Here is a 27,863-nt window from a genome sequence, read left to right as displayed (position 1 = left end):
TTTCTTCTAGATTCAAGAAGCCATGCATTTAGCGTGGAGAAGGCGCGCATGACAATTCAAGGAAAAGGAATGAGAGCCCACGCGAGCCACGTTGATATTGCCGAAAGTGACCCCGAACGCGCAACGAGTGCCACCCCGGAGTACTACTTGAGACGGGGAAATATAGATCGAATGACTCTAGGGCCCTCAAATTACCGGCAGAGGCTGGTTTGGCATTTCAGCCATCGCCAGTCAGGGCATTTATTCACGCTGTCACGCTGGACCTGCCTCATGATCTCAGGGGCGAGGTAAAATGAAAATAAGGAATAGACCGCGCCGATCGCGCCCCATGGGGGATCGAGTCCCCTGTCGAAGCTGCAGCCTGGAGCCAATAGTGAGGGAAATCACTGCCACCACACAATTTGCTCGAGCTCAAACGGAACTAGGCGGACGGCGTGGGCAGCAAAGAGGAATGGAATGTGACTAGCTGCAGAATCTATTGGCGCCACTTTCGGGGGAAATGCGACTCAGGGGTCACGCATTGTGACAGCCCTGGAGGAGTTCAAGTTGAGGGAGGAATTAAATAATGCATCGAGAAGAACTGTTTCCAAGTAACCACCTGCCCAGGTGGGGGGGTATACATCCGAATGCCTTCGAGTCTGGATCCCCGAGGTACGAAGTGCCTAGGTGCTGGCTCGGATGTAGTTTGTATATATCGGAAGGATCCACGCAAGAACCCCAGGCTAAGTTTATTCTCCAAAACATTAGATTATAAGAATGACCCTGCACCTTGTCAATAGATAAATATGTGATCCAATCCAATGTTTCCGCTACGATAGTCATGTATTTTCGCTCGGTCACCGGTGTAGTATAATATATATCATTCTGCAGAGGGGTAAACTTGAAAGCACCAGGTGAGAACTTGAAGCCAGCGCTATACTAGCAAGTCAGTCATGCCGTGTGGGAATAACGATTCCGACCAATCTCTATTTAGACTGAAAGCCATGCAAGTGCTCGTGGCAAAAATTGAGAAACCACCCAGGCTTCGCTAGTGATGACAATTAGGTTCGCGACTTGAAACCGTTCGGTCAAAGGGGCTTGGGTCTGGATTGCCAGTAAGACCGGACTCTGGGAAGTTAGAACTCCGGATCAAGAGTGGATACGGAGTAAACGGAGGATATGGGACAGATCGCGATCGAAAAACGGTGGAAAGATGATGATCCCCTGAAGAAGACCGCCGGTGAACCGTGCACGAAGACTGCATGGGTTGCTGCGTCCACCCACTGCAGATGCGTTTTGAGTCCCTGGTCGGACTTGAAGAGGATATGTGTGGTTACCACGACGTCATTGAAGAGGGGGAACTTTTGCATTGGAGGGCTTAGATGAAAGTCACCGGGGGTTCTTCTGTCGAGAGCGTCTCTGGATTGAATACAACCGAGCTTCCACGATAGAAAGGAAGGTAAAGGATCGTACTCGTAGAGAGTTATTCATAGACAGGAAGATGCCCGCGCAACACACATTCATGCCAAGACAGCCTCACGTGACGGCAGAAATGGGTGGGCGTCCGCGAGTTTTGGCAGTCTCCGCGTTCGAAAAAAAAATATCCCCAGGGCCAAATCGACCTCCTCCCTCCCTTCCGACATCGCGAAAAGACTGTATCTCCATCGAAGAGATCAGTTATCCATCCTATCCTTCCGATTTTTGACCCTGGTGACTCCACCGTCGAAGTCAGCTTGCGCGACGGATCGCGGGAAAAAGGTCGTGTCACGGAACAAGACCAAGACCTCAGCATATCCTCATCGAATCTTGCAGAGACAAATTAGCTTTTGCTCTCTGAGTAATTAAAGATATCAAAGCGGTGGTCTCGGAAGTTTCAGTCCTCTTTCGCCTTTCTCCCGATACCGCGCGACGGACAGACGAAGCTCTCACAGCGGCTTATCCCACGCGTGCGAGGTGACCAGAGCTCCCCCCGCGACCACAACAAGGGCCTGGGATAGATAGATAAACCTCCCTTGAGAGCGAGGGAATAGTTGAAGAATCACAACAAGGAGGAATTTGGATGATTTGGATTGAAACCTAAAAGATCGCAATTGATCTTGGGAAGGCACGACTGCGGTTCCTGTTCTTGTTGCTCCTGCTTCACCATCACCACCGCCCATCACCACAACAAACATTAACAAACAACAACCTCCGCAAAAGGTTGTAGTATGTCCAAACGCTCAGCGCAAGGTCCCCAAGGATCCAAAGACGACGACCCTTTTCTTGAAATGTCGAGCACTCCAAACGAAGCGCCTCAGCGCGCCACCGCCGCTCAGTTGGCTAGCAGAAAGTAAGTGGCACACATACACCCCCCCGTTGCCCTGCAGAAGCAGTGCTGGTATGGTGATGAGAGTCGAGGTCCTCTAGGTGAGGACAAACAATCCTGTTTGTGAGAAGAAGTCCAGGTCAGGGTGCACGGAGACAGACAGAGTGCGGGGACGGAGAGCTGACAGCAAGTGAATGTGCTGTGGCATTCTCTCTTGCTCTCACTCTGATACTCTCATCCATGATTCACTACATACTCCTCCATCCACCAGACTCTGCTTCTCTACACCACTCCATTACTGCTTCGCTTTGTCTCTATTCAATCCACACATTGAGATATGCGCTTTTTTCCGTCCCATCATCGAAATGTCGCATCTCAATCTCCTCCGCAGCATCCGCAGCAGGAATTCCCAGAGCCCACCAGCTAACAGTCAATCGCCTAACAGAATCAAGGACATTCGCCGACGCCCTCGAGGCACGACCCCGACTGGCGGTGCTGACGCAGTCCAACAACCCTCCAATGCCTTCGGTGGCCTTTCTACCCCCAACTTTTCAAACCCCGCTCCCAGTTTTGGAGCTCCTCCAGCTCAATCTGGAGGTTTCACTTTCGGCCAGACCCAAAGTCAAAGCTTCCCGGGAGCCAGCTCCGGCCCCAGCCAGCCCAGCCAGCCCAGCCAAAGCAGTGCTTCACCCTTCTCGTTTGGAGGCGGCGGCGGCGGCGGCAGCGGCGGTGCTGCTCAAACTGGCTTCAATTTCGGGGGCTCTTCTGGTGGATTTGGCTCTTCTACGTTCAACAACCCTTTTGCTAGCGATGCTGGCAAAGCTGCCCCCACCCCGACTACCCAGAGCACTTCCTTCACAGGCTTCAGCTTCGGTAACCAAACCACTTCTCAGCCCGCACAACCATCCCAGCCTGCCTTTTCCTTCGGTGCGCCACAAACCACGACTCCCTCGATGGGCTCTGGCATGTTTGGTCAATCAAACGCCATGAACTCCGCTTCCACCCCTGCTGATTCTATGCAAATGTCACCGGACGCCAAACCAAAAACCTCCACTACGACCCCATCATCTTTCCAAAGCCGTAATGTCTTCGGAGACTCGGCTCCCAATTTGTTCTCTCCAAAGCCTGATACCCCGGCCGGTAACCCATTCAGTAACTTGAATGGCACTTCGACCGCTGACAAGCCCGCGAGTGACAAGGCTGAGGGCTTTGCTGCCAAGCCTGCGTTTGCTGGTCAATCAACCCCAGCATCTAACCAAACTCCTCAATTTGGAAACCTATTTGGTGCCCCCGCTGCAACTGCGAAACCATCAGAATCTGAGAAGGCTGCATCGACGAACATGTTTGGAGCTGGCTCGGCCCAGTCTGCATTCCCGGGCTTGTCGAGCCCGAAGCCTGCGACTGAGCAAGCCACTCAAAATAACGTCTTCGCACCGAAGTCCACCTCGGAGCAGAAAACCGACACACCTGCCGATGCCAACCCATTCAAGAACCTCTTCGGAGCTGGCTCAGCCACTCCTCAAACGTCCGCCCCTCCGGCTCAGGCTTCTCCAGCTCAGAATCTTTTCGCTCCAAAGCCAACCGCGGAGCAAACTCCCAGCAAACCTGCGGAGGCTCAGCCATTCAAAAATATGTTTGGTGGAGCTCCTACTTCCAGCACGCCTAAACCTGCCGGGGCCTCGGCATCTGCCAACCTGTTTTCACCTAAGCCAGCCGACGCCACGGTGTCCAAATCTCTATTTGGGGCCCCTGCTGGTACTCCCAAGCCTTTCGAAGCCCCCAAGGAGCATCCAACCCCAGCACAAAATCTTTTCGCTGCTAAGCCAGCCTCAGATCAGCCCGCCACAAACAACCTATTCGCATCAAAATCGGCAACAGACCAAGCTTCCGAGAAGCCCTCCAACTCCAACCCGTTTGGATCTTTGCTTGGAGCATCTTCCCCCAAGCCTAATTCATTGGAGCCGGAGCCCGCCAAACCCCAATCTACCCCGACGCCAAATCTATTTGCACCTTCACCGGCCAAGGCACAGGTGTCGACAAACCCCGCCAGTTCTTTGGGCGGTCTCTTCGGCGCCAAGCCCGATACGACCGCGCAGGCCACTGCTCCTCCTCCGTCAATCTTTTCAAATTCTAAGCCGACGGTTGCTCCTCCGATTCCGAAGTCGGGTTTGGCTGATAGCGTGGACAAGAGCAATTCTGAACTAGTGAAGAAGCTTCGCATTCTGGATACAATTTTCAAGGAGGAGTTGTCCACCTACCAACCTGGCGTGGATGGGTTTGACCGTTTGATTATGCATTATCTGGCTGTACGTCATTCAATTGGCGCGCCGGTCGGTTCTAAGAATGACTGGAAGAATTTTGGGACGACACATGTTCCCAACGGCCAGCCTGCAGGAGCTTCTGTGAACGGGGTGAATGACTCGACCACCTCCAGCGTGTTTGCACAGTCGTTTTCGTCCCCAGCAAAGGCAACTGATCCAGTGAATGCTGCGGTCAAAAAGTCCGAGAATCCATTCGCAAAGCTTAACACTGCAGACGCCGGCAACTCGTCCAAGCCCGCCGAAAATCCTTTTGCGAAGATTCCCACCACCGCCACTGGTGCCACCTCTGAATCTGCTTCCAAGGCTGCTGAGAACCCCTTTGCCAAGATCACGACCACGACTCAAACATCAACACCCTCGGCTCCGACAGTCAAGAAGTCTGACACACCTGCTGCGCCAAAGCTGGCGGGTAATATGTTTGCCGGTGCTCAATCATCGAATACCAATGGCTCGGTAGCTCCTCTTTCAATGCCCAAGTTCGGCAACGGCACTGGCGGTGTGGACTTCATGGCACAATTCAAAAAGAAGGCAGAAGAGACTGCGGCCAAAGAAAAGGCCAAGCGGAAGGCAGAGGACTTCGACTCTGATGAAGACGACGAGGAGGAATGGGAGCGTCGTGATGCTGAGCAGCAACGTGAGAAGCGTGCCAAGTTGGAGGGCGCTTCGAAAAAGAAGGCCGTTTTCGTTCCCGGCAAGGGCTTCTCATTTGTTGATGAGGACGAGGAACCGCAAGAGGACTCTTCTAAGAAGCTTGCGCTGCCCGCCCCTTCTCCTGCTCCTTCTTCTAGCTCGATCTTTGATTCTTCGAGCCAGCCCGTCCCGGCCTCGCAAAACATTTTCGGCCGCATCTCTTCAACGACCCCCCCAACCCGTCGATGATGGTAATGACAGCGACGCCTCTGATGAGACGAAACCTCGATCACCGAAGCGCCGTGTCTCCGGCGATGGCAACGATGAAGAAGTCGATTATGAGGCTGCTGGGCATAAGTCTAAACGAACAAAGGCAACCGAAAATGGCGATACAAGCAAGTCTAGCCTGGACACACCCCTTCCGGCGCCGACTGCTGCAGCAAGCCGAAGCCTTTTCGACCGTATCGAATCCCCAACCCCAAGCATTGCTTCTCCCAAGCCAGCTTCTGGCGGCATCAACTTCGGTGCCTCTACCCCTTCTAATTCGACAAACCCTTTCGCGTCTCTCGGCGCAAAGTCTCAGACTTCTCAGCTCTTTGGTGCCTCGTTTGGCACCGGCTCGTCCCAGCCAGCATCTACCACTTCCCCAGCCCCGGCCGACAACACCTGGAAGCCCTCCACTCCTATCAAGTTTGCCGCCGACGCGAACTCAACTTCCGCCCAAGCTTCCACTGAGGCATCAGCTCAGACTTCTGGTGCTGAAAACGCCACCTCCGGAGCTGCAACACCTGATGAGGAGGGTGGTGCGCCTGGTTCTATATTCGACATGTCCTCCGCCAATGCCGGCGAGGAAGAAGAGACCGTGGTCTTTGAATGCCGCGCTCGCGCTTTCAAGCTGACCACTGGATGGGTCTCCCAGGGCACTGGAGTTGTGCGACTGCTCAAGCATCCCGGCACCGGTCGTGCCCGAGTTGTTCTCCGTGCTGATCCTGGCGGCAACATCATCTTGAACACGCTTCTTAAGAAGGAGCTTGACTATGCGCGTACCAGCAATAGCATGCAGTTCATGGTTCCCCAGGCTGATGGTAAGCCCGAGCAATGGGCTGTTCGAGTGAAGGCCGAGTCGATTGAGGCCCTCAACGGGCACTTCCAAGCTATTAAAAATTAGATTCTCACTTGAGAACAGCAGAGAAAAGGGGTTAATGTTGGCAGGTTGTTTCTTTTTTCCCTCTTCTTCACTTTATTCCCTTTTTCCTACCATTCCCGAATGTACGATAACGCAAGGAATCTACGTTGCACGTTCTTGTCCCTGTCCCTATCTTTGTTTTCAGCATTCATCAGGCGAAAATATGCATTTTACCCCCGGCTCCCGGTTTCATCATATCATTTTGTTTAATCTCTCCGTCTGTGTATTTCTGTGTATTGTCCCAGTGGGGTGCAATAGATTAGCTAGCATTGAATGCCAGGTGCAGTTCGATCAAGCTAGGTACTTCCAAGGTTCCCAAGACAGCGTAGTAGGAATAAGACAGACTCTAAGGAACCTCAAAAAGATCGAACCCAGCAATCGCTATCTTGATACTTTCTCACCCGAACACTGCCTTACCAGTAACATGCGGGAACGACTACATCTACATCTACGTAAAGGAACCGAAAAGAATTTGCAGAATGCACACACAAATCAAGGGTATGAAGATATTTTATTTTGAAAAGCCCCAACCGAACCCCAGTTGTAACATGGAATCATAGAAGCAAGACGCCGCGGTTAAACCATTTATGCGTCATCGACGGTGGCGGTGTGCAGACCCTTGGGGTTCTTGACGTTAACAGCCTGGACGTGGGAGTAGAGACGCTCCTCAGCACCCTCCTCATCGTTACGCTTGCGGGAAATGCGGACGCGCAGGCGGAAAGGGACACCCTTGATGCCGGCCTCCCAGACCTTCTTGTTGAGCTGGGGGTCGAGGCGGACGTCCTTGGTGCCCTGTGAAGGGGTTAGCGGTGGTCTTTCTAGACGGAAACGGAGCCAAATGTGCGCATGCGCACTTGGGTCCGAGGACAAGGGAAAGGAGTGGAAAAAAACTCACCATGGCGTGCTCAGCAAAGGCACGGATCTCCTTGATGGCACGAGGAGCACGCTTCTTGAAGCTAACACCGTGGCACTATACCGAAAAAGAAGGTACAATCAGTCTTCCGTCCGAATGCCATCTGGTAGAGACGCTGCTCTGCGATGATTGTTTCGGCCATAAAGGTGGACTTCATCAAACTAATTTCTTCTTGTTGTGATCGATTTCGAGGGAAAGGCGTGTGTATGTATGCCAACTGTTCCACGTCCCTTCAATTGCGAGTCGTGAACTCGCGATTGGAGGAGATGTTTTCCAGTTGTCCGGTCGTCGCGCGCAGTCACTTTGCGGTTTCCCACACAGACGGTGCAGCAATCGGGGAGTGAGGGAAATCGAGGCAATGGACCAAAAGAGATTGTTGAAGATCTCATTTTGGCAATAGCTTCGAGAACCCGCACGCACACACATTTCGATTCTTGTCAATTCCCAGAAAAAGGTCTTCCGTTTCCGGAGCTTTTGTGTGTTCTCTGTCCAATTTGTTTGATTTCCTTATTGCGCCTTGACGGTCGTCGCAGATCAGGTTTCTTGGGATTTCGGGGGTTTTTTCAACATACCCTCTTGTGCAGGTTGATGGTGTACTCGCGGGTCACCACATCGGCGATGGCCGAGCGGGTCTTCTTGCCAGTGTTGACGTTGGACATTTCTGAGGAGGGAAATGTTAGCAAAGGCAGGTGTGAAGCGATTCGGAGAGCAACGAACTGGTTGGGGCGGTGTCGACTGTGGGCGGAAGTTGTCGATGAGAGAAATTCTGGGTTTGTGGCCGCGGATGAGTGTGGCTCGCTTATCGTGTGGGAGGTCTCTGATTGGTGGAGTCATGTGATACGGCCCCATCGTGTTTAGTCCCATTGCGGTAAAGCCATTGTGGCCTGTTTATTAAGGCAGAAATAAGGCAGCCATACTTTCTTTAACTACTGCAGCTGTTGCAATATAGTTACTAGTAAACAGTGTTATTGCCCTTGTAAATTATAGGGGAAATAAAGCTTCTAGTAATCCATTAGACTCTTCATAAGGTAATGAGTAAACAATCTGCCACGGCTTGAGTGGAGTTTGGTGCTCAAGAAGGGAATGTAACACAGGACTTTATTCGGTTATCCTAATTACTAATCTACTCATTCATCAAGTTAACTATACATCTGGGAATCATTTTGAGCCCTCACCGCTCACATCGGGATACACGTCAAATCGGCGCTGGGTATAGATGGGGATGCCCTTGCGAGTGTTCACGACGGTATCATTATCCAAATCCGCATAGATAATCGTCTCCTTCTCCTCCGCTTCAGTCAAGATCTTCGCACTGGGGTCGCTGATCAAACTGTGGCCGTATGCATGGTAAGACGCATCCAGGTCCTGCGATGGACTACACAGAGCAACATAGGTCTGGTTATCCACCGCACGAGCTCGGCCCAGAAGAGACCAGTGCAGAGGTCCAGTGGTAGTGTTGAAAGCACCGGGGTAGACCAGCAGGAATGCGCCCTTGCGAGCCGCAATCATGGCGGACTCCGGGAAACGAATATCATAGCAGATCGCCAGGCCAATCTTGCCGTATTCTGGGAGATCGATCACGGTCAATTGGTTGCCCGGAGAGAGAACCTCGCTCTCCTTGAACGTAATCTTCCCAGGGATATCGATATCGAACAGATGCGTCTTGCGGTGGGTACCGATCAAGGAGCCCGAGGGCGAGAAGACAAGCGAGGTATTGAAGTACTTCTTCGTCTCCGGCTCCAGCTCGGGGATACTTCCTCCGATAAGGTATGCATTTGCCTCAGCGGCGATCGCCGACAGGGCGTGGAACGAGGGGGACTGCTCCTTCGTGGGAGGGGAAGGGTGGAGGGTCTCGGCGTATTTAGGGAAATATTGCGTGCCGTACGGAGAGTTGAAGCATTCTGGGAGGACGATCAAGCGTGCGCCGGCCTTTGCGGCTTCGAGGACCTTGCTTCGAGCGTGGGAGAGGTTGACGGACTTGTCCGCGCCTAGATTCGGGGAGTTAATAGCGCTCCAAGGCTAGCGAGGATCGTGACAGGAGCACTCTACCTGATGCGAGCTGCACCAAGGCAAGCTTAAGAGGTTTCTTCAAGAATGTAGCCATATTGGTTATGATTGGGAGGGTGGGCGAAGAAAGAAAGGAAGTTCCACAGGGTACTAGTAAAATGTTGAAATGGGGGAAATGGGGGGAGACCGCCCCGAAGTCCGAAGTGCGGGGACAACCCTGATAAGGCGCGATATCCTAGGGTCGAACCACTGACAACCTCCGTTTTCTCCGATCTAGTGGAGAAAAAAGCCGACAAAAAAGCCGATGGTGATAGATGATGGCAGAATCAGAGGGAATGGTACCAGGAAGAAGAGAAAATGGAGAGAGACCTCGGGAATTCCACATAGACAGTGTCTGCCAAGACAATTTTGGGGTAGTTCCCCAGCGTCCCCATTATATACTTTATAGTACTTACTCCAATTATTAGGGTGGGGTGTTAGAAATGGAAGTTTGATTGGTCTATTCAATTGAAAGATATTAAATGAGTTTTTCTAAGTCTAAATATGCCTATGGGCATGGATGATGCCTGTTGTATGTACCCGCCGTACCAATCAGCTTAGATACTCCGCCTTTCTCACTGCTTGTCAGTGTTCACAGCATACTTGCTGTACTTCCGAATCTTGGGTCCGTAGATAAAAAGCAAATAAGGAATAAATGCCATCAATCCACTGATCGATCCCAATATCGTCAGGGTATACTGGACTCCAATAGAACGGTAAATCGGGACTCCAGCAACAGTCATACCACCCGCAACAACATAACGTGTGAAGACCAGGAATCCCAGAGCTGATGCCGAATACACTCCGTAAGAGTCAATGACATACATATAGGCGACAATAAAAATGGTCGTAATGCCATATCCAAAAAGAGCCGAAGCAATGAGCGGAGACCAAATCGAGATGGATGACTTTGGGCAGGTTAGTGAAATTCGCATCATTTCGTCGGGAAAACTTACATTGGAAGTCCATCCCATCCAGAATAAACTGATTGGGACTGCGGGAGCACCTCCGAGCATCGCATACCAAAGCCGCGTTTCAGGCACAATTGTGGAAGTTTTCCTATACTCCTTTGCTGTCCACGAGTATACTAATGGGACGATACACGTCACTAGGAGAATGCCACATAGCATACCGGCCCAGGCGACATTAGTAATCCCTTGCGATACTCCGTATGTGTCGGCGAAAATGAATGTGTAGCCCTCCAGGAAAGTGAATAGGACGATATACACCACCGTCAGATATAGCGACATCAAGATCAAAATCAACTCGGAATAAAACAAGATGAACGGGCGGTAAACAGACGTCAAGAGACGACGTCCCAAACTCTCACGCTTCATTTCAATCGGTGCTCGATATCGCTTATCACCAGTTTCCAGGCGAAGGATCTTCGCCTTCCAGTGCAAGAGAAGACTTCCGTATGTTTCAGGTTGAAGGAGAAGAACAATGATGAGGATCACGCCCCCCATAATCAGCATGATCCATTCCAACCAGCGCCATCCCAGTGTTTGTGGAATATAGCTACCGATAATTTGACCAATCATAGGTCCTGAGAATGCTGGAATTGCATAGGCGGGGAATGCATATGCCTTTTGTGCTGGATCCCAAAGGTCAGCGACTGTTCCTCCAGCGCAGCTGAGAGGAGTCGACCCAAAGAATCCTGCGAAGAATCGGAAGATGAGATGGCTGTGGAGATTCGGGGCGAGCGCGGAGGCCATGATGAAAACCAAGAAAAGAAGCATCGTTGTGAGGTAAACTGCATTCCGTCCAAAGGTCTCGGAGAATGGGCCTGAAAGGAGTGAGCCGGCACCAAAACCGACAAGGAAAAGACCTAGAGATCACTATTAGCTTTCCAGGAACGGCCGTGTGAAATCGAAGAGCCATTTACCGGTTGCTAGAGATCCAACCACGTCGGTTACACCAAAATCTTCACTGTATTGTAGCACGCCACAAGCATCAATTGCAGATGCTGCTGTGACAGAGATAGCAATGAGAGAGACCAAAAAGGTCATAAATAGTTTCCGTCCAACAGTTGCATTGGCAGGGTTCAGGGGATCTTCAGGGCCGTCCCAGCCGACCATGATCAAAGACTCATTGTCGGCAACGACTTGTGTAGAGGGGCCCTTCTCAGCATCAAGTAGTTTTGGATCGTATAAAGGACAACTGGAAGAATTGAGTAAGTTAATCGAAGATTAACGAGAAAGAAATGAAGAGCGATATGACAAACCTGGAATTGTGTGGCGACCCAATAGTATAGCCCTCACAGCTACATTTCGATTCGATTTCAGTCAGCTGGCGGCGAACCGCCTCTCTGATCCTACGATACTGTAGGTAAGACTCCATTGCAATGAAATGACCGACCTGGAGCCCCTGCTCTCGTTGAAATAAAATCAAAGCCGAGACCATCACCGGTGGAGATTGTTGGTTTTTAAAACCGCCAAATTTTCCACTGGTACCCACAATGCTCCTCATCCAAGGCCGGGCCCGCAAACTACCCAGGCACACAATTGGGTACCGAATTTCTACATAAACACATCGTGCTAAGCAGCTTCATATGGCGTTTGGTGTATTGGCTGTCGTTCTCTCTTTCTGACTGTGAGGTCTCGTTCGCTGATGGCCGGATTTAACCCGAAATCTAGAAATTTAGCATCCACGGGCCGTGCACATGGACCTAGTTCCTGCATGACTCATGAGAATTTTGATGTAAAACTGAATGGAGTATGGAGTACCTAAATTGAGGATTATTAATGGTCTTAATGGCCAAAGCTTCAGATCTCCTTTTCATTAATACCGTGTATGGATCTACTGCGTAGCTGGCAGCCCGTTTTTGCCGAGTCAACCCATCTCGGTGGATCCAATTCCTCCTAGAAAGTCAGCCTTAGCCTTATCAGTGGGATCTTCCTACTGTAGCATCCACCCAGCTGAACCACCTTTTGACCCCTATCCTCGGCAACTCATTCCGACTCTACTCCGTGGTGCAGATTATCAAGCAACTGATCGAGGCTCCCCATTTCATTTTACGCTCAGTCACAAAAGAGGAGACTATGCGAAAAACAAGTATTTTTTTCCACCTTGAAATTTCATTTACTGCAACGACTGCAGCGACATGGCTAAGCCAGGGGCCAGTCATTTTGTAACATGAACAACCACCTCATCATAGAACTTGGATGCGATGGGAAACGCCATCCAGAATAAACAAGAATATATCCAATCCAAACTTATTCCGCAGAATCAAAACTTCATCGACTCCACGCCATTCTTGAATCGATTCTCCGCCTCCTGCCAGTTGATGACCTTCCAGATATTGGAAATGTAGGACGGTTTGTCATTTTTATACTTTGAAAATCAGCATCGCATTCTTCTCGCGACTCACGGCTCGCAGCATGTCAGCTCAACTCACCTGGAGATAGTAGGCATGCTCCCACATGTCGACGCCAAAGATGGGCACCGCATCTTCTACCGGATCTTGGTCTTTCAAACTGATGACCTTTAGTCTGCCCTCGACCTGCTTATTTGCAAGCCATCCCCAACCACTGCCCTGCAAGTCGGCCAAAACAGTATTAAATTCATCTTTGAATTTCTGGACACTGCCCCACTGATCCACGATTGCCTTTTTGAGTGTTGGTGCAGCCGTGTCAATGTCGGTTTCCTTGGAACCAGGAGGGGCTAGGTTCTTCCAGAATAGAGAGTGATTGATATGACCTCCACCGTTAAACTTGACCTTCTTCTGTAGCAAGACTAGTTGTCGCAGATTGCTGTCTTCCAAGGCTTGATTTTGGCTGTTTAGGGCGGTATTCAGGTTGGTTACGTAGGCTTGGTGATGCTTGTCGTGGTGGATCTGCATGATCTCCTTGGAGATGATGGGTTCAAGAGCCTTATTTTGTCAGATTTTTACACCACCAAAAACTCAAATATTCGAAATGAACTAATCGTGGAACTTACATCGTATGCGTATGGAAGAGGCGGAAGCTTGTATTTCCCAGCCATCTTGGCTTGTCTTGTACTGAGTTCGATGAGGTCCCGGTATGCCAAAGCGAGAGCACGCTTGTCAATGGGCGCGGCAAAAGCAAAAGAGAGAAATGAAATTAAATAGAAAAGAGACATTAATGGAGTAAAGCGAGCCATAATTGAATTACCCCTTAGCCATTTCCACCGGAGATTGGACAGGCAAGAACAGCGGACGGTAGTGTTGGGGACTTGGACGTGGCGTGGTACGGCTTGATGGGGCGTACTCTGCAATGTAAAAATCACAACATTTAAGAATCCAATTCATAGGGTCAGCGCGGATTCAAATACATGTTTGAATGCAAGTTTGATAGAATGCCAAGAATAATCAGTTGTACAGAGAAGATCATGCGGTGGAGATTGTAGGCTGTATAGTTACTATTCCCGAGACAAGGGTTTGCCCATAGCCCAGTTCAAAATGCTCCTCATTACCCCCGGAGAATACTCACCAGCTTGATTCTAGTGGCTTGGAGCTACTCCCCAGGCGGCTTAATACGAGGTCTGCGCCTGATGACCTGGCATTTCAAGAATAGAAAGCTGCCAAGTCTTGCGGGGGTCGCCTTGCATAGCCCGTCATTTCAGCCATGGCGGAACAGCTCTATAATTGTGATTAACTGGGGTCTATGATGACTGGTTTCTTCTTCAAGCTAGTAGCTTGACCTTTTTTGACCTTTTATTGAAGCTTTGTTTTTATTCTTGAACAAATGACTACATTAAGACACTTGCTGGATCATATTCAGGGTTTGCCGTGCCCTTCCTAATATATGCCCTGCTAAGCCTTAACTTGGTTATTGCTTCAGTACAATCATTTGAATTATCCAACAGTTTGACCCATGTCTTCATTGACATTCTTTGTTTGCATTGCTCGAACCCGGTCAGGTGACTGACAGTGCAATGTTGCCCCCCTTCTCTCTCTCACTCCCCCTTCTCATCCCCGCCGACAACTTCCCCAAACCAACACAATGGTGTCGCTCGAGGACGTCAAAAGGCATAATGCCAGTCTGAAAGACTTTGGCCCGAATCTGGTTGCCGTATTTGGTATACATTCCATTTCCCATCGTTTCCGAGCGTCCGGTTTTCCAACGGGGTGATAAGCTGACATGGATGCTTGAAGTTGGTGGAACAAGCGGAATCGGCGAAGCAACCGCCCGTGCGTTTGTTCGCGACACAGTCTCCTCGCGAGTGTACCTTATTGGGCGGAACGAGGCCCAGGCATCCAAAATTATCCAGGAATTGCGTCAGCTTAACCCGGACGGTCAGATCAGCTTCGTCAAATGTGAGGCTGCAAATCTTAAAAGTGTCGATGAAGCATGCAAGACGATTCAACAAAAGGAGGATAAGGTTAACCTAGTGTTCATGACTGCTGGTATTTTTACCACCAAAGGTCGCGATGGTGAGTCTCTACAAGCCCCGCCGGGCGTGTTGAATGGCCATCCGCTAACGGTCGCGTAGAAACCGACGAGGGGCTGGACAAGAAGTTCAGTTTGCATTATTATTCTCGTATGCGGTTCTTGTTCAATCTGCTGCCCCAGTTGACAGCCGCAAGTAAAGCCGACTCATCTGCTGCCGGGATTGGCCTTGGTCACAACTTATCGAGAGTGGTGTCCGTGCTGTCTGCCGGTGACGAGGGACCTCTGAATATGGATGATCTCTCCCTGAAGAACAACTTTTCTCTTCGGAATTGCGCCAGGCATACTATTACCATGACATCGCTGTCCATGGAGGAGCTGGCTGCAGCACATCCGGCAACATCGTTTATTCACGCATACCCGTCAGCAGTCAAGACAGGCCTGACACGGGGATTGGGGCCGATTGCGCGAGGCGCATTAGAAGGGCTCTATTTCTTTGTCAAGCCCTTTTTTGTTTCCCTTGACGAGAGTGGAGAGCGTCATCTGTATGCTGCGACAAGTTCTCGCTTCTCTCCGCGAGAGGCTAAGGATGTAGCCAATGCTGCCCCTGGTTCAAATGGGGAGAAGGGCAGCGGTGCATATCTCCTGCACTGGGATGGGTCCGACAATGGGAACAAGAAGCCTCTTCAAGAACTTCGCAAGAGTGATACTGGGAAGACTGTGTGGAAGCATACACTAGATACTTTTGATTCGATTTGTGGCCAGAGCTAAAGAGCTTTCAATAGGCTTCTCTTAGCTATACAATACTAATAAAGTAATTATGATAGTGTCCGTCATAATTCTGCTAAACCGTCTAGCTCTGTTGTCTAGCCCTTGTGAACTGAACAGTCCAAATCTCATTGGCGATATCCTCCAACTGCGTTTGTGATAACTGGAAATCCGTCTCACCGGGCTTTTTCGGCTTCAGGAAGACGTCCTCAAACCGGATCGGCAGTTGACCGGTTATGCGATCACAGTTTGGTGCGGATGTTCGGACTACCGTCATCTTCTGTTCGGTGAAAAGGATATTTTTTGTCGTCGAGGGCCCATTTCTCGATAATGATTGTTCCGCGAGGGTGCACTGAAATTGATAATGCGATCTTGACTTGCCCTCGGGATCCTTCAAGCCAGAACCGCATGTCTTCCTCGAGTTTTGGCCGCCTTTCACTCGATTTTGCTTCAAGAACCATGGAGGGCCACTTGGCTTCTCGGTTGTATGGTAGTATGGCGGGCTTCCACGCACCGTCAGGGCTCTTGTTCTTTCCAGACGGCCCGCGCACTGAACTCGTTGTTGTATGTAATAGCCTCAGTTCTGGGAACTGGGATTTCCACAGTAGGAATGTATCGGCAAAGGCGGAAGCAGCGACGGCATGAATGGTGGTCTCCATTCTAAATAATGCAGTGTGGGATGCATCATCATACTCTACAATGGATTTGATGAGGAGACTTTCCTGTGAGTTTTTCAAGTCGCGGAAACCGCGATCCCCCATTGCAAAGATGATGTATGGATTCCCACTGCCGCCTTCTCGCTCATAGCGTTCGAGTTCTCGCTCAAAGGTATAGAGGCATTGTGATACTCCTCGAAACTGGTAACTTGGGGTTGACATGGGAAGTACAGACATGATGGAGTGATTGAGCGAACAAGTGTTCTGGGGTGGGAGTTTTTTCCAAGGATTTTAGATGTTAGCATTACTTAACTGTGACGTGAGTTGGGAAGGAAAGTCTCCCAATCAATATTTCACAATACTTCCAAAGGATGGAGATCCAACAGCTAGTATGGTTTCACCAGTGTAGGTAGATGAATATAGAAGGACGAGTAGACCTAGTAGTAGTACTATATGTACTTCATATTTACTCAGAGCAGTCTGGTGCCTCCAAGTTTGGTTGGGCCCGAGAACCTTGGAATTCTTCCGAGGAATCCCCTGTTGGAGGAAAGGAAGTACCAGTGGCAGTGTGTATGTAGTAGATGTACATACTCCAATGAACCTTACTCTGATGCGGTGATCAGCAACATCCTTGTTCCCCGCCACTGCATTCCATCTCTACTCTCTGATCTATTTTCATATACTCTACTCTCCTCTCCTCTGATATAATATATCCCCTACTTTTATACATCTCTATACTCTACTGAGTCTACTCTCGTCCATGTCAACCATGGAATACACCCGCATCACGTGGTTTGCCTCCGGAGGGGCGTGGACCACCCCCCAAAGTGCAAAATCCAAAATCTTCCCCAAAAAAACTAAAAGGACCGTTGGGCGAGAAGGGTAAAGAGGAAATTTTCTTCCTCCATCGTTCGTTTCTCTTTTGCGTGGATTCTCGCCCGTTGGCCATTCTCACTCCCTCAACCTCCCCTCTTTGACGACTCTTGAGGGCCTCTCAACCAGCAACCCAACCCAATCCCCGAACCCACCCCGTTTGCCACACCATGTTTGAGGACTTTTCATTCACTTCACCCTCCTCCCGGCCTGCGCGGTTGGCGCTTGATGCAGAGGATCGGCTCATGGCCGACTGCAATAGCCCGTTAATCTCCCCGCTGTCCTCGCGGTGTTCCTCGCCCCATCGACTCCGCACGCTTTCGCGCCCCCGATCCTCCTACTTTCGCTCCCAGCAGCCTCCGACCTCCGTTCCCCTGGCCTACGAACAGAACCGTCTCTCCATTTCCACGTTGACCCAGAAACTACATGAGCATACGATCCAGGGGCCAAATGGCGAGCGCATTCCTGATCAGGGGTACTTGGATCGTGAAGGCGCCAGGATCTCCCGGTACTCGGGATACGTCTTAACGCCGCCGGATACAGATCACGATGAAGATGGGCGTTTCGACTCTTCCCCGTCACTTTGCTCAAATCCTAGTCCCACTTCCGCGCCACCGGATTTTCCCGCTCTAGATGGGACGATGCCGGAGCCCAAACTCCCAGATCACCAGAATATCCGGCGACAACGACAACATATCTCCGAAATGCAATGTCACGAAGGCAATGTGGACTCCATCCGCCGCAATGCCTACTCCGATGACTCCTACCCACCAACCGTCCTCGAAGATGACTGCCACCCCAGCTCTATGCCGCACCGATCCTCGCCACGTCGAAGAGCAGCCACCTTACACCGGAGTCGGTTTGGACCGCCGGACTCGTCGGTCGGGGTGGGAGAGGCACGGGGCCGAAGAAGGAGCAGCTCGGGGGCGATGCAGTCGCATCGGATAGAGAAGGCCTATCATACGTTTAATAGCCGAGAGGCTTCAAAACGGAATGAACAGGGCCTGCGGAGGAAGAGTATGGTGAGTGCCGCACTGGCATCTGTAGTAGAGCGGCCTTGATAGATCTTGGTTTCTTGATCTTTTCGATTTTTCATGTATATACACTTTGAAATGATACCCATTTTTAGACATAGCCACAGTGCAAGAGAGGACGGCAGTGTCGATACTCGTACTAACACTAGACATTGTCGTATAGAATCCCAAGATTCCTGTACCACTAGGTACTTCCAGCGGCGATGAAAATGAAACTCGGGGTACTGCTAGTTAACTAGTCAACAGAAGGAGACTACTTACGGTTACTAGTGGTACTAGTATAGTTATATCGTCATAATATAATATGAGACAAGACAGACGTCTACTATGAACGGGGTCTTTTTCATTAATTTGAAACAATATATGTCCCTTCACTGTGAATTTATCTTATTTCTCTCATTCCAATCATTTTGATTGGACGATCGATTTACTCTAGGGCTGTCACGTCACTGGAGTTTGGGTGGTGAGCGGCCCCTGCTGCTCCGCAATCACCGATTAAATCCAACTTCATCTTAAATCCAACCTCAACCCCAACCCAGCCACTTCTCCCCAAGCGCAACCCCATTGCGCGCAGCAACCTTGGAACTTGGACAGCACACAATGGCGACTCTCAAACCACCATCAGCAACAACGCGCTCTTCATCAAGCTCAAGCACTCCCACCGGACCTCCAAAGGCCCCCCTCAAAGCCGATCCAACAGCAACCATCTCCGACACCGTCATCTTCCACGGCAAACACCAAGTGACAATCGGCGCAGGCACAGTCATACACCCACGCGTCCGATTCTACGCCTACGAGGGTCCCATAGTAATCGGCGACGGCTGCATAATAGGCGAGAAAACCATCATCGGCGCCACTCCGTCCTCTTCCTCCTCTTCCTCAACATCCTCATCAATCGAAACACCAACCCGCCTCTCGTATTTCGTCACAATCGGACCCCAATGCACAATAAGACCAGGCGCACACATCCACTCCTCATCCGCAATTGAAGCCCTATGCACACTAAACCGCCACGCAGATATCGGCTCGCATTCTAAAATCTGCTCCGGCTGCGAGATCCCCGAGCGCGGATCGGTCCCTGAATGGACTGTTGTTTGGGGGTCGGGAATTGGACAACGGAGACGACGTGCGCGCGAGGCCAATATCCCCGGTCCCGCTGTGACTGCTGCCGCGCAAGTTGCGCAGGTTCCTGCGCCGGGACCTGCGCCTTCGGGGAAGGTCATTGAGGATGCTAGGTTGATGGTTTTGCAGAAGGAGAGGGAGATTCTTGGGCGGATGCTTGTTCCTGCTGGGCCGAAGAAAAGATGAATGGGTGACTAGCTTGATTGGGGACCCTCGGGGATTGATTATTCTCAGGCCTTGAACGAGAAGGGGGCAGGTCAACAGCTTTTGTTTCATGGCGTTTTGTTATACATTCTACTGTTGGGACTGCTATGCTTGGAGAACACTCTTGGTCTCAACTTGAAGTTTTTTTTGTTTTTTTTGGTTTGCTTTTTCTTGCTGTTTAGCATATTATACCCAATACCGTCGGTGCAGCACTGAGGATGCTCAGGTCCGACGAGGATCATGATACGATGAAAATGCCAGGCCCTGCTTTTGCCAGAAGCAAACCCGATAGCCTGGTAAGGCTCCTAGGAACAAAAGTGATCAGTGATTGATCGGGGTGATCAAGGACACCGTGTCTATCTACTAGACATTGTCTTGTACGTATAGCTACCTATATACTAAATAATGTCTGGTACGACTAAGAGCCCGATCAGGGAAGCATGTGACTAGGAGGTATATAGGATAGTATACCGCGGGGTAGTTGGAAGGGCCTAACCTAGTATACCACAGCAAGAAGGACTAGATATATAAGGAGGCACATTCATATATATTTAGTTCTTCGTGATCAGTCAATCTAAGTTACTATAGTATACCTTTGGTTTATTCTTCATTGTTCAGACTCTTGTGACGAACATACTATACTTAGGGGAGCTCTTCTAGAAGAGAATACTAGGTTGGATGGCGCCGGGTGATTAGATGAAGGATGCAAGATGGACTTGGGATGGGAGGAGGATAGCGTGTTTTCATGTAACAGAGACTAACGCTTGAGGAACGCAGGTTCCTCCTGCGTGAGCCGTATTAAGTACCCCTATGCACATCCCTCACGCTCATGTGACATATACTTGGCAGGTTCCTCATCCCAGATCTTCCAGGCATGCAATATGCACTCTTGGACCTCATGCCAGGTCTTCCAGGCAGGTGATGTGAGTTCCTTGACATCTTCGGACCCTAATTGGCGCTCTACCTGGCACATCCTTCGAAGTCACTTAATAGGACCCGAGTCCGTGTAAGGCTTAGTATAGCAACGGTACGGTTTCGAGTCGATACTTAAAGGTCGCCGTGTGGTTCTACCCGGCAAGCAATGTACGCTCACCAACTGAGTAGCCACTTACTGTGACCAGTTAACAACGCGCCATGCTATACCTGGCTTGGCTATTTACCATTGTCAGTATCCGCAATAGTTTGGTTAGAGTAGGGCTGATTGCTCATATTAACCAAGTCAATATCGTCGTCAAACCGGACGGTCGGCAAGGATGACAAGCTTAACGCTCACTATATTATAGTTAGGGGTAGTAATAGAGGCTATCTAATAAGCGGTCCCTTTATAGCGCCAGCAAAGCATACCTAGACTATAATCCCTCGACATTATCTTGTTTATCCAATAACCTTAGTTTTATAATACTTTTCGTAATTAAATCCCTAGATATAAGGTATTTGATACTATCTAGATCGAAATAAAGCCTTAACGCTAAAGATAATTCTTCTCCACTTATCTATTATCCAATTCTGACGGGCCCGAGCCCACGTGAGTCGTTTCAAACGATATATAGCAAGGATTGGAGGCTTCTACGTAGCAGGATATGTGGCCATCCTACAAGCCTTTAGGGATAGACGAAGTGTCTCTCCACTGACCTCAAGGTCTAGAATTGCATAAATATTATAGACAATCATACAGCTATACGTAAAAAACACCTGAATCCAGGAGATTACCTTATCCAGGCGCTTAGGGGTAAGATTTGGCCGTCGGCCAGTCTTATTCTTCTGAGGCATAATTCGTACGGTATCGCAGGCGTGCCGAGCTTGGCGCTCGGAACAGCCTATTCGGGAGGCAATAGATGGATAGTTATAGCCTTCATCTCGTAGGAAACGGCAATATGGACGTTCATCGCGGGTAAGCATGTTGCGGTTGAAGAGGAAGGATTTTAAATGGTCACGTATAGTAAGATAGAAAGGCGGCATGTAAGAATAATAGTGGAGACCGACATTTGTTTCTTGGTCACCGTGTAGGAACACTTTAAAAGCTAATACTCCACCCCCTTCGAATAGTCTGAAATTAAGTTCAAAAGCTAATACTCCACCTTTTGTGGCTGGTGATGGACACGAAATATGCACCCGCTCATATATTACTTTGCAAGCCCCTCTCTATTCAATAGCCAGAATAAATAATCCTTCGTCTTAGACTTTGCGACCCACCATGTTTCTCTGGGGTCTTCTCCTTGTTCTCACCAGCATTACGGTGGCGACACTGATTAACACAGAGCAACGTGGATATACTCAAGGAAATGAATTGCGGGACGATCCCTGCAGGGACGTGACTTTCATTTTTGCACGTGGCACGTTCCAACCCGGTCTCCTAGTAAGTGATCGATTTCATATATTAAATTACCTACACTGATATCGGATTTTATTAGGGTCTCTTTGTCGGCCCTGAAACGTGCGCTGCCCTGAAGATAGACCACCCCGATCAAGTCTCATGCCAGGGTGTTGGTCCAGCCTATACTGCGGGTTTGCAAAACCTCAAGGAGCCTGAGGCAACGACGGATGTAGCAATCAATGAAGCAGTGAGCTTGTTTGAGCTGGCTGCGCTGAAATGCCCTAAAGCGAAGATTTTTGCTGGTGGTTATAGGTATGTTATTGCCATTACTATTATCAACTTAGTAAATATAGATATATAGCTAGCTAACAGTACTTTAGCCAAGGCGCTAATGTGATACATGGCGCAATTCCCAAGCTTTCGAAAGAGGTCAAGGATATGGTTCAGGGTGTGGTTCTCTTCGGATTTACCCGCCAGAAACAATTCAATGGACAGATAACCGGGTTCCCACAGGATAGGCTCAAGCTATATTGCTATGAGGGCGATACGATCTGTCACGGCGGTGGTCTGATTGGATTGGAGCATCTTAGCTATGGGGAGAAGGCTCAGAATGCCAGCGACTGGCTTTGGTCTTTGGTCTAGAGACTATTCCCAACCGTCCACAGGGGTGAGAACGGATATCGCGGGGCGGTGATTGGTGGTGCCACCAGCGTCCTCACCCCCACCCCCCTCCTCCCCCTTCAAAAACGTCCTTAAGTCAAAGTCCCGTCCGCGGTGACGGGATCGCCCGGGGGTTTTCATAGAAGATCGGGGGCCATACGATCTCGATCCTGGCGAGTTTGGGCGGGATCGGGCCAACCGGTAGAGGAGTTGAAAATACGGAACCTCTTACTCTTAAATATATAACGATTGTATATAGAAGTATAAGCTTATTGGTGCGAGAGGTGGTTTTGCCAGTCAAATCACGTAAACTTCGTCACTAGTGGCCATTTCCCTAGAATAGAATACAAGTATCCAAGCAGACTCATCTAATTGTCTTGGTACTAATAGTCCCCTATAGTCTGATTAGGAAATTATGGGAGTAGTAGAAGGTGTGTTCCCAGGAGTATGTAGTATGGGATGTAATACTGATTGGCTGATCAAGTAGCAGGATCCATTGTGGCGCAATTGATTGCAGTAGTTTTACTAGGATGAATAGTCCTATTGATGATGCCGATGCTATTTTGATGGGATAATTGGGGCAATTCAGTGAGGAAGAGCAGCACGTGAACGGGGCTAGCGCAGTGCAATTTATTGAGGTCGCTTCGCGGGACGCTTAACGAGGATCATTGAGTGGATCAGACTGCTCAGGGGCGAGCTCAGTTCTACCCAGTGAGCAAAGAGCGGCAAGGTCTGAGTACCAAAACGGAAGGGGAACGCCAAGAAGTGGTAGAGGAAATCCGGTAAGTAGGTACTTAACAGCCAATCCCCCCAATTCTAACTATATCAATAGCTTCCACCTGACAGTCTAAGCCGGGGTCGATTCCCTCTAGATGTAATCTTTTGAAATTTACATATAATTTTCTTTTTACTGGATTATAGTAACTATAGAGTGAAGGATTTGTCATCAATGAGCGCCAATGTCTTAGTGGTATTGACGCATCAATGGTGTAGTGGTAACATTCAGACCTTCCATTCTTGATAAGTCTGAGCCGGGGGTTCGATTCCCTCTTGATGCAATCTCTTTTTTAGCTTCATAAGCTTTCATGGTCATTTTTGTTGTAGCCAACAAATCGTCTATTGTTTGGTTAGAGTCTAGTCTTTTACCCATGTCTACTACTACTACAGTACGTCCCGAAACTAGTGCAACCGTTTACACTCTTAAAGTGATTATTTAGCCCCACTGCCAAGAAATACTTGGCCATATTAGAAAGACAATCAAAATAACAATATTCCTGTACCAGTATCGATACCGTGATTTACTTTCATTAAAAAACAGTGCCTCGTCTTGTAACTGTATTGGCGATCCAAAAAACTAGAATTTTCCATTGAAATGCAAATAAGTCAAATACTAGAGCTCAGGAGTCCCTTAAGAATCTAGTGATCTGTTACTTCCCTTCTGCTGCTATATCTAAGTCAGTCTGGGGGGGCTTATTCGGCGCTTGACTTGTAAATAGTGCCTTACATTACTTACTTACTGTCCTTACAGACTACCTATAAACTCGCTTATCATACTACTCAGCCTGCTATCACAAAAAGGTAAGCTGCTCTAAAGACATTTCCCAACCCGCTGTCACTGTATCATGATAGAGAGGATACTGTCGGATATTAATACGACAATAGGCGTCACCAATTGTGAGTAGACTTTGTCCGCAATGTAATGAGGTCAATATTATATCAGCTTCAAGTCCCAACTCAAAGGTGATTATCCCCAATAGGGTCACATGATAGTGGGGCTAAGAACAGGCGGCCTTCATCTGGGCCAGCACCTGGGTCAGCGCCTCGTGAAGCCCATGAGCTCCTTCCATACCGCTTGTCGGATTTACCTTCCGTAAAAGATAAAGTTTCATCATGATTTTCGCTGAAAGCTCTGAAGAACACTCAATTTCGGCTCCGCAGCCAGATCCCAGAGACACGCACTCTCCGATGGTCATGGAAGTCGAACCAGACGCACCTGCCTCTCTCCGTCGAACCATTGCAATCAATGCTTCTCTTACCTGTATTACTGGTATCGGAAATCTGCTCGGTGGACTACTTACTGTATGCGTTCCGGTGATTTCAAAAGACTTGCATATCCCACCAGATTTACAGCTTTGGCCAGCCTCTGCTTTCGCGCTCGCCTGTGGCTGCTTGCTACTCCCGTGCGGTGCGGTTGCTGATGTCCTTGGCTGCCGGCGTTCCTGCTTGCTTGGTGGGCTGCTTCAGACCGCAAGCGCACTTGGTGCAGGCCTTGCAGCCACCTCGACTCAACTTATCGCGTTGCGAGTTACAGGGGGTCTCGCTGCATCATTCTGTCTTCCTGGAGCTATCGGCTCCGCTGGACATGTCTTTCCCGCCAGCAGCAGCCCACGCCGTCGTAGTATTGCATTTGCTGCTATGGGTGGTGGCCAGGCTATCGGGTTTGGACTGGGCTTGGTGCTAGGAGGGGTGATTTCTGATACAGTCGGCTGGCGCTGGGGCTTTTATGCCACGGCTATACTTAATGCTGGTGTACTCGCCTTGGCGGTATGGGCACTCCCACCTAGTATAGATGGTATTTTAGAGAAGGCATCATTCTCACGTCTTGTGCATGATATTGACTGGGTCGGCGCATTACTCATCAGCGCATGTCTCGCGCTTCTCTCTTACGAGCTAGCCGTAGCAACGGGATCAAATGCGAATCAGAGCATGCGTGAACCTCTGAATATCGCCCTGCTATGCATAGCAATAGTACTTCTACCGGCATTTGCGCTTTGGATGCGTCACCAGTCCCGAATGTCTCGTCCCACTTTGATTCCAAATGCTTTATGGACCAACCTACCATTTACATCCATGTGCATTACCGTCTTCCTTGTCTGGGGTACTTTGAACGCTAGTGAACAACTCGCGGCCCTCTACTTCGAAGACGTTCTAGGCAAGTCCACTCTGACCGCATCTCTATACTTCCTACCCGCGCCGATCTGCGGCTTATTGATGAACGTTGCCATTGGCGCATTCCTTCCGCGCATGCGGCCATCTATCGCGGTCCCTGCAGCCTGTTTTGTGAGCGGCATCGCCCCATTGTTACTAGCCACCTTGTGCCGTCTTCACGGGCCGAACTATTGGCGGGGTCCCTTCCAGGCAATGGCACTCAACCCCCTCGGTGCGGACCTTATGTACACGATCGCCATCCTAGTAATGACAGCCGCATTTCCACCCCAGACACAGGCCCTAGCCGGTGGAGTCTTCAATATGCTATCACAGGTTGGCAAGAGCGTGGGGATCGCTACGTCGGCGTTGATTGCGCGACAGATTACTGCCCAGGCGGGGAAACCGGGCACTACGGAGAGTTTGTTGCTCGGGTATAAAGCTGGTTGGTGGTATAATTGTTCCTTAGGGTTCATATCGGTGGCTGTGAGTTTTTGGGGTCTGAGGAGTGTTCAAAAGGTGGAGGTGAAGAGAGATTAACTTTCGAGAAAGTGAGAAGAGATACCCTCCGTATGCTTTGGTTGGTTCCAATCCAAGTGTTTAAGGAAAGTACCATCTGTTTAGTACATTTATTATATGTGTGTTGTCTCTTCCGTACAGCCTCCCTAAGGTTAAATACATATTTATTCTTTGTAATATTGACAGTGCCATCAACGCCCTCACTCTAAACCTTGACTACCACCGGCTATTCGGCAAATTCCAGATCTATTTTTAACGCACTGGCGCATAGCGCCAGTACTCTTATGTCCACCGCGCCATTGCACCTACTATGAATTGATAGAATCCTTCGTGATATGGAGGAGCTGGTTGTCAGAGAAGACCGATCGACACGTTTGGGATATCTTGCAGGTTTACGACTTAGCGGGTGGTTAGATATCCTATCAATGTATTATAAATTAGTACGAAGACATTGGCATGTCGAAGAATTTTTGGATTTCGTATCTCGGAACAATGTGATTCACAATGATGCCCATAAACGGATCTGTTCCGTTTAGCTGGTGAGGTGAGTACCGAACTTTGCTGCCGCCGCAGGGCTATATCGCTACAGCTAGGCCAGCGTGCCGAAAATGTCCCTCCGCGCTTTTCTCCCTCGCACAAACAACATCAACACACCAATCGAGGAAGTTATCGAATCCTTGCTCTGGGTTTTCTTCGTAGGATTGCCAATTACGCCGGATAGAGGCCTTGAGCTCAGCAAAGAATTCCTCGATGGAATTCAAATCAGGAGAACATGGAGGCAAATACACCAGCTTTACGCCAGCTTCCGAGCAGATCTGTTCAATTCTGCCTGAGTGATTAAAGGATGCGTTGTCCATGACTAGCAGGGACTTCGGCTCGGGCCATTTTCCACAGTGCTAGAGAAGCTGCTCGATAAAATCCTTAAAGACGAACGCGTCATTTGATCATTGGAATACTCGAGACAAAACAATGCCATCTTGCGCATATGTAGGCAGAATGTGATAACGTTGATCACGATGTAACTTTGATACTTGAACCGGTGCGGTACAAAGCGAGGACTAACCCGTTCGCCTGAAGCCTATCATTTAATCACAGCCAGATTCATCGATATAGACAAGGTGGTAAGACTTGAGTCTGAAATAAAATGGTGGTATTCGTCTCGGAGATCAAGGTTGCGTTCTCGGGCCTTGACTCGAGCAGTCTTTTCGACTACCCTTTGGACTTAAGGGCGCGACTGGTGCTCCATTTCGTTACTTGAAGAGCGAATTTGTCGTAAAAAAAACAGCTATTTCGTCCAAATATAGGGCAGGCTTTTCGATCAGATGATCGCACAAGGCCTCGAGCATGACTGGAGTGATACTACGGGGTCGTCCGCCCCTAATTAGAGGTGCTTTGACGCTGTTAAACATTCTCATGTTGGACGAGATCCTCGAGATGGTGCTCTTGTTGCAACTAGCGGCCTGTGCAATGTCGGTTATAGACAGTTCGCCACTGCGGATCATATCATGGATAAGCTCGAGCTTGGAAGGAGCTAGGTTTGGAGCCATCGTTGGTTGGACCACTCGTGAATGATTGTGAAATGGTGCCTCCCGAGAAGAGCTGCATCAGAGGGGCAACAAGGTATCAGATGTATTAAATTTACAAGTGAATACATGCCTGAAATTATTTTGTAACCCATGTACGAACGGATACATACGCAACTCTCGGAAGAATTCCAATTATAGACTGGTGTGTCTTGGCGCAAGGGCCAGGAAAGTCAATCAAAGGGTGAAGTGGTTGCACCAGTTTCGGGACGTACTGTCCGTAGTGGGTGGTTATATCTGCTTTAGATTAAGTTCTTAACTATACGATTTATTCACGTGGACTCCAGGGCTGGCTGCTAAGTAATAACTATGCGTTCTCTAAGTTACAAGCTCTCTCAGCTCCTCGACGCCTATACTCACTCGCGACCATCATCCCTAACCAGCTACAGGCTCAAGGCCCAGATATTTCTTAACTGGCGAACATTTAATTTGGAGTTACTCCGTTCTACAGTTGTGTTGCAATTTGATCTCATT

General features: G+C 49.4%; 12 protein-coding genes across 12 annotated transcripts; 6 read left to right on the top strand and 6 right to left on the bottom strand.

Annotated features, from left to right (window-relative positions):
- Positions 1 to 2,649: 2,649 nt before the first annotated feature.
- N7481_010004 (uncharacterized protein) lies at positions 2,650 to 6,403 on the top strand (the record flags this gene model as incomplete). Its single annotated transcript, XM_057269223.1, has 2 exons — positions 2,650 to 5,421; positions 5,513 to 6,403. 2 exons carry the CDS (start codon positions 2,650 to 2,652, stop codon positions 6,401 to 6,403), a joined length of 3,663 nt encoding a protein of 1,220 aa, XP_057119900.1.
- Positions 6,404 to 7,006: 603 nt separating this feature from the next.
- On the bottom strand, positions 7,007 to 7,993 carry N7481_010003 (60S ribosomal protein eL31; the record flags this gene model as incomplete). The annotated part of the gene is made up of 3 exons (XM_057269222.1): positions 7,007 to 7,213; positions 7,317 to 7,391; positions 7,907 to 7,993. The coding sequence occupies 3 exons, from the start codon at positions 7,991 to 7,993 to the stop codon at positions 7,007 to 7,009; spliced, it is 369 nt and encodes a 122-aa protein (XP_057119899.1).
- A 499-nt stretch (positions 7,994 to 8,492) lies between these two features.
- Positions 8,493 to 9,438, bottom strand: N7481_010002 (carbon-nitrogen hydrolase family protein; the record flags this gene model as incomplete). The annotated part of the gene is made up of 2 exons (XM_057269221.1): positions 8,493 to 9,322; positions 9,384 to 9,438. The coding sequence occupies 2 exons, from the start codon at positions 9,436 to 9,438 to the stop codon at positions 8,493 to 8,495; spliced, it is 885 nt and encodes a 294-aa protein (XP_057119898.1).
- A 517-nt stretch (positions 9,439 to 9,955) lies between these two features.
- N7481_010001 (MFS transporter) lies at positions 9,956 to 11,720 on the bottom strand (the record flags this gene model as incomplete). The annotated part of the gene is made up of 4 exons (XM_057269220.1): positions 9,956 to 10,288; positions 10,337 to 11,208; positions 11,266 to 11,540; positions 11,605 to 11,720. The coding sequence occupies 4 exons, from the start codon at positions 11,718 to 11,720 to the stop codon at positions 9,956 to 9,958; spliced, it is 1,596 nt and encodes a 531-aa protein (XP_057119897.1).
- Positions 11,721 to 12,608: 888 nt separating this feature from the next.
- On the bottom strand, positions 12,609 to 13,364 carry N7481_010000 (superoxide dismutase; the record flags this gene model as incomplete). Its single annotated transcript, XM_057269219.1, has 3 exons — positions 12,609 to 12,713; positions 12,778 to 13,251; positions 13,320 to 13,364. The coding sequence occupies 3 exons, from the start codon at positions 13,362 to 13,364 to the stop codon at positions 12,609 to 12,611; spliced, it is 624 nt and encodes a 207-aa protein (XP_057119896.1).
- A 980-nt stretch (positions 13,365 to 14,344) lies between these two features.
- N7481_009999 (uncharacterized protein) lies at positions 14,345 to 15,502 on the top strand (the record flags this gene model as incomplete). Its single annotated transcript, XM_057269218.1, has 3 exons — positions 14,345 to 14,420; positions 14,497 to 14,775; positions 14,835 to 15,502. The coding sequence occupies 3 exons, from the start codon at positions 14,345 to 14,347 to the stop codon at positions 15,500 to 15,502; spliced, it is 1,023 nt and encodes a 340-aa protein (XP_057119895.1).
- Positions 15,503 to 15,584: 82 nt separating this feature from the next.
- On the bottom strand, positions 15,585 to 16,392 carry N7481_009998 (uncharacterized protein; the record flags this gene model as incomplete). The annotated part of the gene is made up of 2 exons (XM_057269217.1): positions 15,585 to 15,851; positions 15,877 to 16,392. 2 exons carry the CDS (start codon positions 16,390 to 16,392, stop codon positions 15,585 to 15,587), a joined length of 783 nt encoding a protein of 260 aa, XP_057119894.1.
- Positions 16,393 to 17,198: 806 nt separating this feature from the next.
- On the top strand, positions 17,199 to 18,089 carry N7481_009997 (uncharacterized protein; the record flags this gene model as incomplete). Its single annotated transcript, XM_057269216.1, has 1 exon — positions 17,199 to 18,089. The coding sequence occupies one exon, from the start codon at positions 17,199 to 17,201 to the stop codon at positions 18,087 to 18,089; it is 891 nt and encodes a 296-aa protein (XP_057119893.1).
- Positions 18,090 to 18,662: 573 nt separating this feature from the next.
- Positions 18,663 to 19,370, top strand: N7481_009996 (transferase hexapeptide domain protein; the record flags this gene model as incomplete). Its single annotated transcript, XM_057269215.1, has 1 exon — positions 18,663 to 19,370. The coding sequence occupies one exon, from the start codon at positions 18,663 to 18,665 to the stop codon at positions 19,368 to 19,370; it is 708 nt and encodes a 235-aa protein (XP_057119892.1).
- A 1,619-nt stretch (positions 19,371 to 20,989) lies between these two features.
- Positions 20,990 to 21,287, bottom strand: N7481_009995 (uncharacterized protein; the record flags this gene model as incomplete). Its single annotated transcript, XM_057269214.1, has 2 exons — positions 20,990 to 21,028; positions 21,099 to 21,287. 2 exons carry the CDS (start codon positions 21,285 to 21,287, stop codon positions 20,990 to 20,992), a joined length of 228 nt encoding a protein of 75 aa, XP_057119891.1.
- A 295-nt stretch (positions 21,288 to 21,582) lies between these two features.
- On the top strand, positions 21,583 to 22,344 carry N7481_009994 (uncharacterized protein; the record flags this gene model as incomplete). The annotated part of the gene is made up of 3 exons (XM_057269213.1): positions 21,583 to 21,744; positions 21,800 to 22,014; positions 22,083 to 22,344. The coding sequence occupies 3 exons, from the start codon at positions 21,583 to 21,585 to the stop codon at positions 22,342 to 22,344; spliced, it is 639 nt and encodes a 212-aa protein (XP_057119890.1).
- A 1,908-nt stretch (positions 22,345 to 24,252) lies between these two features.
- N7481_009993 (MFS general substrate transporter) lies at positions 24,253 to 25,827 on the top strand (the record flags this gene model as incomplete). Its single annotated transcript, XM_057269212.1, has 1 exon — positions 24,253 to 25,827. The coding sequence occupies one exon, from the start codon at positions 24,253 to 24,255 to the stop codon at positions 25,825 to 25,827; it is 1,575 nt and encodes a 524-aa protein (XP_057119889.1).
- Between the last annotated feature and the right edge of the window lie 2,036 nt (positions 25,828 to 27,863).

This window comes from Penicillium waksmanii (assembly GCF_028829765.1).
Source record: "Penicillium waksmanii strain IBT 27052 chromosome Unknown utg000008l:1.0-5622682.0:1.0-5626561.0, whole genome shotgun sequence".
In the NCBI taxonomy this organism is placed as follows: domain Eukaryota; kingdom Fungi; phylum Ascomycota; class Eurotiomycetes; order Eurotiales; family Aspergillaceae; genus Penicillium; species Penicillium waksmanii.
This window is presented reverse-complemented; position numbering and strand designations above follow the sequence as displayed.